Raw genomic sequence first — 16,892 nt, forward strand, 5'->3', positions numbered from 1 at the left:
GAGATATATATGAGATATATATGTATTAGAGTATACTTACTGAGAAGGGAACTATCATCTGCAGTGTGAGCTCAATTTCAGAATTCATGGCAATGGAAATAAAGTTGTAAATGACTTCTATGGATTAGAACACCTGCTTTTTAATATATATAGTGAGCAAAATGTCTGTAACAACGAATTTATTTGGAGGTGATGCTTTCGAATAGTCAAGCAGAAAATTAGAGTTCTCTTGGTCATCAGTTGTTCACCAATTGTTCTCTTCTTCACCAATTGTTCTGGGAAATATTATAGTTATGGAGTGTTGCTTGGGCAGAATATATTTTTTATCATCTGATTTCAAAATTGTTATGCCAAGGCTTACTATAAAGCATATTCTTGCAAATAAAATAGTACGGCATATCTTTAAGGGTGTTTTTTTTTTTTAAATTTAGATTTATATTCACATCATGCATCTAGTAGTTTTATGGGAAATAAAAGGAACTGTGATATAAAAGGACTTCAGAAACAAAATTGCCTCCAGGACAGGTACTGAGGAGAGCATCTGTGAGGTTTAACACTCAAGAGGCCTCAAGTCAGAACTTATCTGGTAGCAGGAAAGAAGTGTTGGAAGAACTGCTGCAAAACAAGGTTCTTCGGGGAATTTAGGTGGGGCAGCAACGTCCTAACCCAACAGCCTTTTGGCTGTCTACATTACTGTTAACCTCTGCATCCCCTAGTGACAGCCACCAGCACAAAGATAGCTTTAAACTGCCATAGCCTGAGTGTAATTCTCATGCACATCACTGATAGAGGGAAGTTGCAAAGCTGGGATTCTCTCAGGTGCATTGTGGTGTTAGCTGCAAACGGGTTATTTTTAGGAGCAGAAATTAATAAAGGTTAGGTAGGAAAAGATTTTATCTTTATGCAACAAGGCACTTCAGAATGAAATACCTAAGGAGTGATAGAACCAAATGTAATGTGCATATGATGCAAAATTCTCTACTGCATTTTAAACATAAAAATGCAGTTTAATCTTGAGATCCCTGGTGAAATCAAATATCCATAACCTTATTTCACACTACAGTAAGGAAAGGAATAAATTTGTCAAATCCCTAGTCCTTGGAAATCAGCTAGTAAGGGCTTTCTACATTTTATATTACCCAGCTAGTGCTCCTGTAGACTGCGTATTTTGTGATAAATCTGGGTAGTCAAACTCATCTCAGTCAGGTTTAGCATCAAAATCTGGGAAAAACAGTGTTGAGCAAAAGTTACTAAAACAGGGCTGCTGTTCTGAAAGTAATGTCAGTCCTTCCCCTGAAGGACTCAACGTTTGACTCTGCAGGTGGGGTTCTGTGCTAGAGGGAAAACCTAATGAGTTTCTTAAAAACCCAAAGACCTTGGGATGACACTCTCCATACGAGGACAGGCTGGAGAGTTGGGCTCTTCAGCCTGGAGAAGGGAAAGGCTCTAGGGGGACTTTATAGTGGCCTTCCAGTAGCTGATGAATGGCTAGAGAAAAGCTGGGGAGGGACTTTTTATAAGGTCAGGTAGCAACAGGATGATCCTACCAGAAATGGTTTTAAACTGGAAGAGGGTAGGTTTAGACTTAGATATAGGGCAGAAATTCTTTCCTGTGAGGGTGGTGAGACACTAGAACAGTGAGGCTGTTGATGCCCCCTCCCTGGAAGCATTTAAGGCCAGGCTGGATGGGGCTGCGAGCAACCTGGTCTAGAGGGAGGTGTCTCTGCCTATAGCAGGGGTGCTGGATCCAGATGATCTTACAGGTCCCTTCCAACTCAAACCATTCTACAGTAGCATTCCTCTGGTATTTTATACATGGCTGTATGGCTTGTGCTTTTTGATTAGCTCGATGAATCAGCTGTATTATGTGTTGGCTATTTGGTTCTTTCTGGTTCTTACTAATATTTTAACTTATTTTTGTTCAATGAAATCAAGTTTGTTTGGTGTTTTCCTCTACCGGATGTAATGCTAGTTACTTTAGCAGAGGATTTGGAGCACAGAAGAGTATCCTTTTTTGGTCTTTAGTTTTTGCTCTTGTGCTAAGCTCTGATAAATTTTGATTTAAAAAAAGAAAACTTTTTGATTTTGATGTAAGTCAAATTGAATCAATAGGATTGGCAGTGCCCTAAGACTCCAGCCAACATACATTCGTATAACTGTGTAGTTAATCAAATGTGGTTCTGGTACATGTAGCATGCAAACACTGCCCTGAATGTTGCACCACCATCAAAGCTGGTCATAACAGAGCATGTGTAGAAGCAGTGGGCTCCTCCCTCTCACTGATTGCCTGTGCTCCTTCCTGATAATGTGCTTTCAGTAACCTATTGTAGGTCAGGAGGCTCAGTTCCAGTGGCATGTCTGAGGAGAGAACTGCAGCACTTGAAATGTCATTGCGTTTTTTGGCCTTGATTTACTTGCTGTCATAAATGCAATATTTAATAAACATTACAGTTTGTTTATAACCTGAAGTGACTTGTGGTCTTTGTTCAAGGATTATGTGTGCTCTGATAAATGTGCTGGCGTAGGAATAAAACAACCACGATACGGTTTTTTGATGCAAGACTTGGTGCGCTACTGAGAGTGAGCAGAAACCCAGGACTTTATTTGCAGTTATTCAGTGTTTGCCTTTTGTATTAATTTGTTGGCTTCCTGTTACGTTGTGCTGAAGGTTAAAATCCAAACAAATTATTCGGAATTGTAGAACAGTGTGTCCCAAGACACTGTTTTTTCTTTCTGCTACGCTTGCCCATAACTTTTGTATGGTGGCAGTGATTAGCAAAGTGCAGAAGTTAGAAGTTGTTGCTTACAGGCAGCAGTAAGAAGAGGAAACTTTCAGAAGGAAAGTGTATGTGCATTTTCAGTTGAAATTAGTGTTTTCTGTAAGGCTACAAAATGTTTTCCAGGCTGAAACCAATGGTTGCAAGCAAAGAGGAGGTGAGGATCTGCAGGAGAAAAAAAAAAAAAGAGTACTTTTGTTGCTTCAGTTAGAATATTAAAAAATAAAAATTACTGCCTAACCTCCATTTTTGCGCTGCTGTGTTTTTCAGTCAGCGATTTAATTTACCATCTCCTTTCTCTTTACTCTTTCCTTCCTCTCCAGTGAGATTTTAAGGAAGCACTGTGCCTCACATCAGATTAATGGCCAAGAAAATAAGTTGGTTTTTCTTCAGTGATCTGAGGAATCAAGATATGGCTTCATTTTCTTGTACCCTTAAGAGTTGAAATTCTATACAAATTCAGGAGGGCACTGCAGAGTAAAGCACCCTGTGGTTTGTTGCGGGACTGTAGAAGGAAGCATGTGTTTGCCTCTAGGAAAATATGCATTTTATTGAGAGACTTCTTTATTGCATGTTTCTTTTCAAGAGGCTTAGTATTCTGGAAAATTTTTTCTATTGTAGAAGACCCGTGTACCATTAAACACGATTATTTTTTTGATGAATAAGCACAGCTGGCATTTCTTTTCAATATGTGACTGCCTTCTTTTGGAGCTATAACGTGCTGTTGTTAAGAGATTAGCCTTTGGGGTAGCAAGTTAAATTGTTCATTTCCACTAATCGCCAGGCAGGACAGGAGAGCAGATAAACTGGCTAGACATGCTGTTCAGATTGGCATATGAGCTTCTGAAGTTTGCTTATTATGAAATGCTTTTTAAAAAGTTACTTTTCACCAACTGTGTGTGTGTGTGTGTCTTTGTGCCTACATATTGCATAATTGCTTAAAATTTAGAACTTATAATCTTTTAGTCTGGTTTGTTTTTCTTAAGCTTTCTTAATAGTGGCCTTCTGAAGTTCTTCAACCCCTTTTCCTTTGCCTTTTATTTTTGTGTTCTCATTTATTTTTACATGAAAAAATGTGTGTATACCTGCACGTATCCATATTCGTTTCCATGCTGGATATGAAAGAATTTGAGGAAACAAAGATGTCTTTTGAAAAGCTTGAGGAACATTGGGAAGCTCAGTGCTTTACAGATAGCTTGGGTGCATAGGGATAAGATCAAGAGCAAGCTTTCCATGCTTTCTTGAACCCAGTACTGCAGTAACAAAAAGGCCAAATGATTACATCAGCTTGTGGGAGTTAGATGTTAGGGCAGGCTTGTTTCAACAGGCTGCGAGTCCAGAATTACCACGTCTCCCATTGTCCTGTCTGTAACACGAAGGGTCTGGCGTTGATCTGTCAAGTCTAAATAGGAGCTAACCAGATGGGGAGGGGTAGGGGGTAGCACACACCTCAGAAACAATCTTCAGCTGCTTTTTTGCTTCCACCTTGACTGCATATCTAATCGTAGGAGGGCTTGTATTGTATTTCACTGAATTATGTACTGGGTCTTTAAGCTGCACCTCTGCTGCTGCATTTCCCCGATTCTTTGCACTTGAGCCTGTAGAAACACACTTATTTAATGCAGGCAAGTGCTTCAGAAATAGAGACTAGAATTGCTATTTCACTTTATCCTGTAGGAAGCAAAAATATTATCCTGCTTAATTGTTGCGCTAATGTGGGAATATGTAATGGAAGGCAGAACAAGCTTTTGCCCTTATCTGTTCAGTTTGGGAATACTCTTAGATTCAGAGTACTTACTTCATTAATTTATTTTGAGTTAAAAACCAAATCCAAACAAAATAGCTAATTGAAGTTGATCAGTCTTTTTATTCTTTCATTTACATGCTAGTTAGCTTTCTTTGTGGAAATGCAGATGGTTTAAGTAACTTAATACTGTAATGCCAGAAGAGGATACTAGATCAAACTCTAATGTAGTTCAGAATCAGCCATGCATCTTAAGTACCCTGTGCTTGATTGACATTTGTTTTAGTGCTAATGGAATTATTTAGCAGTTACTCTCAGTAAACTATGTGAATCAAAAATACACTGCTCCTGGTGTCCCTGCGTAGCAGCTATGTGTAGGAAGGCCGTATGCATGAAACTATTATGTTGTGAATAGGTATGTATATATTTTTCTATACTTTATAATATCTGCATAGAATGTAAATATGGTTATGGATTTTGTTATGGATGTGACGGGCATATTTTTGTTCTTCAGTTTTGGCAAGCGTTCTGCAGGAAGCTTCAGGCGTGGCTGTGAATGCATTGTTTTAGAGCCATCTGAAATGATTGTGGTAAGAATATTTTCATGCAATTTCTTTAACGTTTTTTTTTCAGAAAAGAACTTTGTTTTACAGACCAGCCTTGATAAACACTTCAGTTTTCAATAAAACATGTTGAGATGTGTTTGCACGTGAGCTTTTATAAATGCAAGATGTCATGCATAACTCTTGTCTTTTCTTGCATATCACACTTAAGTGAGAGTCATCTTTTTATACTGTTGCAGTTTCCTTGTAACCCTACAGATTTTGCTTGTGTTAGCAGAATACATATATGTATTTAAAAGTTGCTTTACTTAAAGCATAAGTACTTTAAAGTACTCAAATCTCAGGCTTGTTTAAGTAATTGATTAAATGAAATGTATTTTCACTTATCAGGTTTTAAGAATCAGTTTGAAAATTTTGGACTACTACTAGCTTTTCAACGTGCAAGTTGCCCTGTTGGTGGTGTCTGCTGTAGTCTAGAGGCAGAACAGCATCATTTTTGGGTTCATAGACACACAAGTTTTTAGTCTTCACATGAGGGTGCATCGTCTGAACAAATAGTCACCTCTCTTCTTCCAATTCTACTTGAGAAACCTGTCTTATGAATTTAATTCAGTACAGAAAGAGAAACGAAAGGCATGTGTAAGAAATGCTAATTGCTTTTTCCTTAGCCCTAAGGCTCTCTGTAATACTCCCTTATTTAGAAACAGCTCCTCAGCAGCAGCTCACTGCTAATGCCCTGTGCCAGCCCCATGATTTATCTTGCCAGTTTGTGTCACTGATGTCTGACCACAAGTTCAGGAAAGGATGCATGGTCCCAAGGTTGTTCTCTGCAGGGATGTAGTTCAGTTGGTTATGTGAGTGTCTGTCTGTCTTGTCTGTTTCTACTATGATAAGTTTTTGGGAAGTGATTGAAATATAGGCATAGAAAAATAAGATGAGGAAGCAGCAAGACAGAAGTAAGCTTCTGGACAGACAGGGTTACCAGCTGGCAAACCAGGTAAACTCTGCTCACACGCTTGTATTGGTACACTGCAAGTTATGTTCAGTGATGTGAGCTGGCTAGTAAGTGACACTTCTGACTGATTTGCTGCAAATTCTTGGGAGTATTTGTCTAATATTTATTTTTCTTACTGAAAAATACAGAGGACCCTTGCTAGGTGCCTGGTAATCTCTTCTCTGCACCTCTGCTTTTATCCCTGGCAGGTTCAACTCAATTGAAGAATGGATTAACTGAATCCCCATGTGTGGCCAGGAATGAAAAGCTTTCTTTTGTTGTCCTGTTAGTGTGGAGTAGTGTTTCTGTTGATAGGGTGAACGCAGAAGGGATGTTGAGTCTTAGCCAAATTACTATAAAAAGAATTTTCTTTCAGGAAAGCCAGAATTCTCAGTTGAAATATTTTTCTTTGCAGTGTGCTGTTGTTTAGTAATTTAGAACTATGAAAGATCTGAAACTGAGAAGCATTACTTTAGCTTCTTATTAGGGTATACCTAATAGGTATCTTTATTTCCTGTGCTATTATTTTGAATTTGTTTTTATATTAATCCAATCTGTTATGAAATGTGTTTTATGCTCTTCAAAATATAGAAGTAAATAATAACAAACAATGCTGCTTACTGAAAAGCAAAGCTTTTACCATAAGTTGGTTAGGAAAGATCTGCAGTGTCAAAAAGAAGTCAGTGGGAAAATTACCAAGTGATCTCCTATACAAGTTTTTTTATAATGTTTTTAGCAGTGAAGAATTTGTTTTGGTGCAAGAAAAAAAAACTGAGAGGGGATGGATACAGCATTTTTGAAAGAAGTATTGATACTTGGTAATTCTGTTCATAGCTATATTTGCTTTATTATCTCTCTGGGCATTTGATTTTTTTTTGTTTTGGTAACGACTTCACTCTTTGTGGTGCTGAAAATGCAGGAAATTCACATCTAACTGCTGTTTTTGAAATAGAATTAGTTATATTACTAACATGCAAAAGCATTTTTATTTCTTATGGGAGATGATGCTTCCTTGAATCTATTATAGGTTGATTATATGGATGAAAATGAAGAATATTTTCAGCGTCAAGCTTCTCACAGGCAATCTCGAAGGAGGTTTAGGAAAATCAACCAAAAAGGGGAGCGACAAACAATTATTGATACTGTTGATCCTTATCCTGTGGGGAAGCCACCTCTGCCTAGAGGCTACCATACGGTAAGCTATCTGTATTTGTTTCACAACAACATAAACAGATACTACTGAATATAAAACTACTGAATATAAAAATCAAGATGTGTTGGTATCTTTAAAATGCATATTTCTTCAGAGGAGGAGTTTCCCCTTAAAATGCTGTGAGTTTGCTTCTATCAGTAGGTGAGTGTGTGCAACTTCCCTTTTAGTTCATAGTTGAAAGCATGGTTTCTGGCCGTGAATGTCACCTATTATTTCTTAGTGTTTGAGTCCTTACTACTTGAAGTTGTGGGGAAAAAGACTGTTCTAATTTCTATTTGATATTAGATCACAGTACACGATGTTTAGTTTACAATGCTCTTGGTAACTTGGCGAGGCACTCATTCACATACATGATAACTGCTGTTGCAGAAAAAAGACTGTACTGTATTGTAGTAGGCCAGATTCTTGGCTTAATTCTGATGTTTCTTCTTGGAATCTAGAGCTTAGATGTCAAATTAATCTTTATTGATATCTGCATCGAGCCCTTCATATACATGGGTTTCAGTGAGCTATGTGTTCTGCTCCTCATTAAAGAGATCATTTGGTCATTTTACTTGATTTCTTTTTATTGGGTAATCTTATATGTTTGAAAGCTTATGGTCTTTCTTCTGGGATCAAAATATTAATTAAATTGTATTCTACAACAGGTTTTGTTGTATGTCTTTTAAACTGGGGAAAACTCTCTGAGATTAATGTTTGTATTGATTTCAACTGTAAACAAAATACTGGAAAAGCTGTTTGTCTTTGGCTCACACTTGATTATTTAAGTCTCCAAATCTGCAAAAACCATAAAGGCATGGATGCAAATAACTTTGTGCATATTCAGTCTTGGTGAGTTCATTTGGCTGAGTTTTGCACAATGTAAACCATGTGCATACAAATGTGCAGGATTAGAGCTTTAGCTTTTAAAATCCCATCTTTGGTCCAATGCAGAGTTGTAGGCTTCTTCTGTTTTTTTCCTTTGTCCTTATTCTTCAGTTTCTTTGGCCGTTCCCTGTATATTCAGTGTGTGTCTCTAAGTGTGTAGATGTTTGATTACATCTCCTGTTAATTATACAGGCTTTTCCTCGTAAGTTGAATAATTACTTATGCCAACAATTTGTTTTTTATTTATACAACAGCTTTTAATGGCTTAATTTTCAGTGCAGTTTTAATTGCCTCTAAATTTAATATGAATTGAACCAGTTCACTTGCATTGAAGATGGAACAGTTTACTGATTGTATTTTTGAAAAGTGGAAATGCAGACTTGTACTTCATAGGACTTAGGAGCACAGGAAGAATTTTTCCCGTTGATATTGATGTTTACATTGAGCTTAGCAAACCATTCTGCTGTGATTTTTATTTAATATGTAGGATAATATTTAGGTAATATACAATGCTATTTGCATTCATAAGTCTATGCCTGTTTTATAAATTTTGCTTTAGGTATACATAATGAGTTTTTCTAAGTTTAACTTTGGCAGTAAGAGCAAAAGCCCATTTTGTACTGCTTTTGTTGTATTCATAATGATTTTGTGTATGTGTTGGTAAATTCATTGCAAGAGGGATTTCATTTTGAGTTGGAAGAGATTGCCAAATAAACTGTACAATCTGCAATAATTGCAGTAAAATGTTGCTTTAAAAAGTAATATGATGTGTATGACTGACTTTATTTTTCTCAATGCAAATACTGAGTCAAAACTCAAATGAATTTTACAGTGTAATAAAGGATCCCTCCATGTTGGCTAATTCCTTCCCATTTTTACAGCATTTGGTGATCTTGTACATGTGCTCTCCCATTCTCTTCTCTTGCCAGTACCTTTTCTATTGCTTCAACCACATGACTTAAAGACTGCATTGTGTCTTCTCCCTTCCTATTTTCTATCCCCTGAGCTCATATTTTTTAGTCAATTTCTTAAAAAAAATAACTGAAGAAATTATGGATTAAAAAACAACAACAACACAGGAATTCAAAGCATATTGTAGCACAGACCTTAAGGGCTTATTAGTTAGCATTTGTCAGGGTCTCATCTTTGGTTCCATTTAGGAATGAACAGTGAGCAGCAGTGAAAATAAATAGATGTACAGATACTGCAGTAAATAATGTTAAAGGCATTGAAAATGAATGAATACAATGGATTTGTTTTGAAATTTGCTCTTCATTGTGAATAGATTCTTGTTTAGGTGTTAGATGCATGATGTTTAAAATAATAGAGCTGCTTCGATAGCATCATTACTAAATATATAATTTGCTTATTTTTTCTCTTAATCCAAATTCTTACTTATCATGTAGTATGAATTTCGGTTGATAAATCATTAATGCTGTATTTCCAGTACTTTTCTTCAGAAAGTCCAGACTGTTTTCTGAAGAAATTTCTATGGAAATGTGGAGGGAAATACGAAGCTATCTTAAATGCATGGCTGTGCTTTTCACGAACTTAAATGCAGTGCTCTTAGTTGTGGCATGACTTTTTGCACATGAAGCCAAAATGTAGGGGAGAGTGGACCCTCATTAACATAATTTTAACATTATCTTCATAGTTGTGGAATGTACTATGGCATGTCTGATAATGTTCATCTTTTCCTTTCCTCCTATATGGCATTCATTTCATTTTGGCTCACAGGAATGCACTAAACCTCAGGTATTGTAACTTATTGTGTATGGTCCACTAACGATGTACTTGTGGGTTTGCAGTGTGATGTGATAATGCTGATGCAATGTTCTAACTGAAAGTGTCTCCTTGCCTTTGCTCTGACACTTGAACAGCCTCACTATAGCATTCAAAGTACTAATGTGAATATGGAGTTTGATGACTCTTGCCCAGCCTGACTGACCTTTCTTCATTGCTTTCGTGTCTTGTGATTTAGAGAAAACAGATTGATAAATCAAAGGGGAAAAAATAAAATATTTAGTTATTGACAGAGATTTTACTCATATATCTTTTCTGTCATACAGGCCTGAATCTTTGGTTCTTGATTCCAAAAATAAGGACCCTTGTAGTTGTTTTCTACCTTTGTCACTAGAAGAGTGAAACGGTGTATGACAAGATGAGGAGGAAAGATAAGCACTTGCAAGGGTGCCTTTTGCACATCTTCTTTCCTGGTGATGTGCACTGATCTTGTAAAAAAGCAGTTGGATTTTGTGGGCTTGTTTTTTTGTTTTTTTTGTTCTTGTTTTTTTTTTTGTGTGTGTGTGTTTTTTGTGTTTTTGTGTTTTTGTGGTTTTTTTTTTTGTTGTTGTTGTTTTTGGTTTTTTTTTTTTTTTTTTTTGTAGATTTTGTGACATGCGTGCACGGCCATTATTTGAAAGGCTTGAAGGACTGGGCTTGCTAGGTAGGAAGGAAAGTTTGTCCAAGTGAATCAAGTATCACAGAATGACACCAAAAATAAAGAACTTTTGGCTGACGTCAGATCTCATGTTCAGATATGAGTGCTGCCTTTGGCAGATGAGTTGCATTTGGCAGTGTCAAAGTAAGCAAATAGTAAGCATCCAGCAAATCCAGTATTTGCTAAGGATGAGTCTCATCAAACCGTTCAGTGTCTCCACCATTATGTGTGAGAAATCTCCGGTGATAGAGCTGAAAACAAAACTATTTTCTCTATCTTCAGAATTCTTTCCTGCCTTCAGTTATTGCTTTGATCAATTCTTCCGAATTTTTGTCATAAAAGATATTTATTTCAAAAGTTTTGTCCATACCACATTGCTCAGTGAATTGTTTAAACAACTTCGAAGGGTTCAAATTTCAATACAGTTCCATTGTCAGACACAATTGACTTGTGTGCTTAAATTCTTTCTTCAGTAAGTATGATACCTTTCTTTCTAGGAAGGTAGCTCTTTATCTGGAGAACAGTGCTCACCGATTTTTTAGTGGGTTTGTGAATCCTGGGTTACATATGGTCATAAAATATTGTGGCAAAGAGTGATAGGTTGATCAAATTATGATCCTCAAATTATGATATGTATTTTGAATACTTCACAATGTTTTGATAACTTATGCTAATTCTTTAAGGACCATTTGAAATAATATATAATGTTGAATATTGTACGAAGGTGTGTTAATTTTGGAACATGGATTCTAGGGTAAAAACAACAACAACAACAAAAACTTTTTAGCGTGTAGAAATAAAATAGCATCCTTTTCTCCACCAGTTTTAGTTCAGTAAAATGAATTTGTTCTGATAAGATGAGGCTGAGCTACTTTTACTTGATTTTGGGAAATCTTGTATGGATTTTTTGATAGAAAATAATTTTTACTTATTCTTGTGGTGTCTGAAACTGTCTTTAACTAGATTAATACCTCCTGATTTAGTAATAGAAATTGTATTTTAACTTGAAACATGAAGTGTCATTTGCTTGCTTCTATCCTGAAGGTGATTTAACTTGGTTATCAGCCTTTGCTGTGTGTGACTTGACTGAAAAGAATGTGGGCTCTACCTCCTAAGAAACTATTCAGCTTTCCTGCTTTATACTGACTTTTTTTTTTTTTGCAACTTCAAAATAGAGTAGTAGAAGAAGTATAGGTATACCGATAAGTAAAATGCTGAAGCACCAACCCTGAACCAAACCCATAGCATGTGTTGTTTCCTCTCCATGATAATCTGAGAGTTTGGATTATTTAACATCTTTATGAAAATTGCTGCTGGTGCATTCTCAGCCAGACTTGTTAAAGCTGCCTGCTGAAGCCCGGCATGATTCCTGCTGCCTTCAGGAGGCTTTCTTATCCTACGCAGCTTGAGGTTCACCAGGGGCAATCTACTTAGCCCATGAATGTTGGAAGGAAAAGAGCAGTGGGTGTGAGCCCAATGATAACCACTGCTTTTCCCTCAGGTTACAATTATTTTTGTATTATTACAGAAATAATAATTTCATCCTCACATGCTGTCTGCTTTGGAGCCGTTCATCCCACTGATAGCATTACAGGCAGACAAGTATTGTCCTTTGGGATTTTTTTGAAAAGAGTGACTGAAGATTTGAATGAGGAGGGCTGGAAATGAAACTGTGTCTGATCTGGCAGTCTCATCAGTAGTCGTGCTCTCCTGAAAAGAGTATGTGAAAATAAGGTGGCTTTTTTGACTACTTTAAGTATTAGAACTTGCTCATCTTAAAAGTCAGGAGCAAATGAAAAAATTATAGGAACCTTGCTTCCCTGTCCCTAACTCCTCTTAAAATTAAAGTTGGCTTGAAATGATTGGATGACCCTGGGAACTACCAACCTGTCAGTCTCGCCTCTGTGCTGGGAAAGATCATGAAGCAGATTCTCCTGGAAGCTATTCTGAGGCATATGGAAGGCAGGGAGCTGTTGTGGGAGATCCAGCATGGCTTCACCAAGGTCAGATTCTGCTTTACCAACCTAGTGGCCTTTTGTGGTGGTGTCACTCCATCAGTGGGCAAGGGAGGAGCCACTGATGTCATCTGTCTCAGCTTAATAAGGCCTTTGACACGGTACCCCACTACATTCTTCTCTCCAAATTGGAAAGATATGGATTTGATGGGTGGACTGTTCAGTGGATGAAGAACTGGCTGCAGGATCGAGTCCAGAGAGTAGCGGTCAACGGCTCCATGTCTGGATGGAGATCAGTGACAAATGGTGCCCCCCAGGGGTCAGTGCCAGGACCTTTTAATATCTTCAATTACATCGACAGCGGGATTATACACTCTCAGCAAGTTTGCTGATGACACCAAGCTGTAGGGTGTGGTCAACACACCAGAGGGATGAGATGCCATCCAGAGGGACCCAGGCAGGCTTGAGCAGTGGGCCCAGATGGACTTCATGAGGTTCAACAAATCCAATCTTGGTCTTGCACCTGGATTGAGACATCATCTGCTACTAATACAAGCTGGGGGATAAAAGGATTGAGTTACAGCCCTGCCAAAAAAGACCTGGGGGTACTGGTGGATGGGAAGCTGGACGTGAGCCAGCACTGTGCCCTTGCAGCTCAGATAGTCAATGGTATCCTGGGCTGCATCAAAAGAAGCATGGCCAACAGGGCAAGGGAGGTGATCCTGCCCCTCTGCTCTGCACTGTTGAGGCCTCACCTGGAGTACCGTGTCCAGATGTGGAGTCCTCAGTACAGGAGAGACATGGACCTGTTGTAGTGTATCCAGAGGAGGGCCACAAAAATCATCCAAGGGATAGAACACCTGAGGACAGGTTGAGGGAGCTGGGGCTGCTTAGCCTGGAGAGGAGAAGGCGGTGAGGTGACCTGATAGCAGCCTTTCGGTATCCGAAGGGGAGCTACAGGAAAGAAGGGGACAGACCCTTTAGTAGGATCTGTGATGACAGAACAAGGGGAAATGGTTTCAAGCTTAATAAGAGTAGGTTTAAGTTAGCTATAAGGAAAAGGACTTTTACAGTGAGGGTGGTGAAGCGTGCTGGAAGGGGTTGCCCAGAGATGTGGTATGTTCCTCGTCCCTGGAAACTTTCAAGGCAAGCCTGGAGATAAGGCCCTAGGCAAACCTGATCTGGCTGTGGTGCCCCTGTTCATTGTGGGTGAATTGGACTAGGTGACCTTTAAAGGTTCCTTCCAGCTCAGGATTCTATGATTCTGTTGGCAAAGTAGCCTCTCTTTTTTCCTGATGCTATTTTGCAATCACATATGCTGCTCAACTATCCCACTATAACTGTTACTGTGATATGCCTTACTATAAAGTATTCTTGCTAGTACATTGTGATCTATATCCACAGATAATTCTGTAATGACAATATGTATTTCCTATCCTTTTGTGGGAAAATGCAACCTCATAACCACACAGCTTCCTTCCTTCATTTATTCTGCAAGGAATCTGTTAATATATGAACAACGCTGTTGTTTTTATTGTTTTTATTTTGTGTAGGACCTGCAGCAAACCAAAATTGTTAGATCTTCCTCCTTCTAGAAATATCTACTGGCAAACTAATGCAAAATTAATGACATGCAGTGCGTTATTTACTCAACTAGCAGCGTCTGTCAAAGCATGTCTATTTTTGCGTATTACATCATCCCTGCTGAAGAACTCACGTATCCATTGGGATTTACTGTTCTTTCATTCCCTTTAGAAGGGCTTACACTGATGTTGTAACTGGATTTGTAATTGTGATTGGATTTGGAAATTCAAAGAGCAACATACTTCAAGTTATATAGTATTTTATGCAGCTGGGGTGTCAGTAATCTTACCGACAGTTCCATTGTTTAGATGCATAACTGACATTGTGTCTTGTTTACAGATTGTAGAGGTTGACAGTAGTTTATGAGCACACACGATGCTTTGGTTAGTAGCAGCAAAGATTTTCAAGTATAGCATGAGATTTTTCTGTTGTTATTGAATTGAGGCATTCTTTTTAATGTCATAGATGGTACTGCTTTTCTGAGATGTGGGCTATAGGACTAAAACCTAACTAAACGTGATGATCATTAAAATGGAATGTTGTTCATGCAGCAGAAAACTATTTTTTTCATAACTCTTTCCTTAGTTGATCATTGCATAACATAACTAATTACAGATCAGGAATTTCTGCTACTTAAACTTGATTAGAATTGAGGAAATTTTAAATACAAAACAAAACCCTACATGTTTTTAAATGTTTCTTACATATGTTATCTTAATTAGCATAAAGTTGTTTTAGGAATGATGGTTGCATATCAGATGTGTATACGGAAATGGGAGCTAGATATAGATTATATTTATGTTAAACATATGATATTTGCATCTCTGCAGAGATGGACATCAGAAGTGATGGTATTAGCCTTCTAAACTGTGGCCAGCTCATTCTCCCAAGCATCTGAGCCACTGTTACGTGAGCTGTGCTTGACATAGTGACATAAAGATAAAATTATTAGCACTTGGCATCAATCTGTCCTCTAAAGGTTCTGTTTCTGAGAACTTCTAAAGATACTTCTGAATTCAAATCGTTTTAAATGATCATTATAAGTAAATATTAAACTCATAAAAGCAGCTTAAATATCCTGAGGAACTACTTTGTTCAGCAGATGTATATATCAGTGCCCTGTCTTGTCTTGACAAATTGAAGCACAGTTTTCTTTGCTTGTACTTCACCTTACGTGACAGCCCAGTTTTGGGGAGCTAACTGGTAACTAAAATGAAGTAGTTGCTTTGAATTTGCTACAAGGCTTGTGTGTAAATTCTTTCCTTTTCCTTACCATTCTAGTAACGTGCTTCTGTAGCCATACTCTGGTCACTGAGAAACTAAGTCGTCTTAGAACAACCTTGAGAACTTTTTTTCTTAATTCTTATAATCTGCATCTGTGATGGAAGGATATTGGGTATAACAGAAAAAAAGTTATCTGTTCTTTTATGTAAGACCTAGTTAGTGTGCTGGTATTATGTTGCATGCTTGTAATGAGTTTTGGGAGTTTATTCTTTAGCAGTTAGCCATAATTATCTGGCAATTCAAAGACAGTAAAGTTTTGATATGCACCTGGAACATCAGGCAGTGTTATGTGTATTATTGATATGCCTGGCATAAAAACTGCACAGGCAATACTCCTGTGCTATTTTGCTTCATTTATATATGCATGTGTATATATGCACATGCTAAAATTTACCATATCTTACCTTGTCTTTTCATTTGACTCCATTATACTCCTCACCACTGGTTCATTCTTCTCTTGAATGCTGTAATTTGTGTATAAAGTTGTGCAGTGCAGCTAACTCATTTTTAAAGTCTGCAAATGTTCCCGGGACACAAAAGATGATCCTAATACTAAGCACGCTGATGTTTTCAGATGAGAATCTTCTAATCTTCCAATACAAAACAATGTAGAATCAAATTAGAGAGACCCAATTTGGACCTAATTTTATTGTATATCCACATAACCGATATTAAAATTGCAAGGGAAAAATATAATGTTAAATTTGCAAAATAGGACCTCTGTCAGTGGATGGTAGTTGGCTCCTTGATTTACTTAATATTCACGTGAAAGGGGTGAGAGAGAAGGTACTTAGAATTTCATTTTTTAGACTCTTTAAAAATGAGTCACTTTGATAATTATTTTTCAAAAATGAGAAATATTTGAGGTTGTATGTAATTGTTACTGATGTAAGCAAAAGATCTGGATAAATACTTCTGTACAGTTGCTAGAATAGAAGGCTCTCAGGGTATGATAGTGCATGCTGTATATTACACAAGGGAGAAACTGCAGCAACATGAGGAGAGAGTTCTCCAAAAAGAAAATGATCTTATGCTGCTAAACTACGTTTATTGTTGGTTTTAATTGGGAACCCCTGGAGTAGGCTCCAGAGAGAATCTCCCTGGATAAAACTGTGACTGAAGACAAAAACAAAAGTAATTTCCTTCCAACAGATAACTGAAGTGAATTAAAATCCTCTCTAATAGCACCCAGCACTACCAAAGTTAAACTTCCTTAAAATAACGGCAATACTTAGATAGCTACCACAGGAGATGTCCAAATAAACAGTCAAGGGGACAGACAGAAAGCAATCAATATCACATATGGTAGAAAAATGACAACTTACACCAGTATGGGAGGAATCTGGAAACCTAGCAGAAGATGGAGGTTTATTGTCAGTCTGCTGTCTGTTTGCACCTTGAGAATACAATGATGGGAATTTCACAATCTCTCTTAAAGCTTCTAAATAAGTTCAAGGAAAGGTGCTAGAAA

The 16,892-nt window shown here is 37.6% G+C and overlaps 1 protein-coding gene across 12 annotated transcripts in view; it reads left to right on the forward strand.

The window, feature by feature from the left end:
• RAPGEF2 (Rap guanine nucleotide exchange factor 2) overlaps positions 1-16,892 on the forward strand; it is a 174,424-nt gene that overhangs the window by 84,697 nt on the left and 72,835 nt on the right. For 9 of the 12 annotated variants that reach the window (XM_046940691.1, XM_046940692.1, XM_004940909.5 and 6 more), the window contains 3 exons: positions 5,036-5,111; positions 7,106-7,273; positions 9,896-9,913. In XM_046940691.1, the coding sequence (XP_046796647.1) occupies positions 5,036-5,111; positions 7,106-7,273; positions 9,896-9,913 (262 nt within the window). The remainder of the gene's footprint in view (positions 1-5,035; positions 5,112-7,105; positions 7,274-9,895; positions 9,914-16,892) is intronic. The other 3 variants (XM_420387.8, XM_040699707.2, XM_040699711.2) reach the window with 1 other exon arrangement.

Source organism: Gallus gallus, chromosome 4, assembly GCF_016699485.2.
Source record: "Gallus gallus isolate bGalGal1 chromosome 4, bGalGal1.mat.broiler.GRCg7b, whole genome shotgun sequence".
NCBI classification, from domain to species: domain Eukaryota; kingdom Metazoa; phylum Chordata; class Aves; order Galliformes; family Phasianidae; genus Gallus; species Gallus gallus.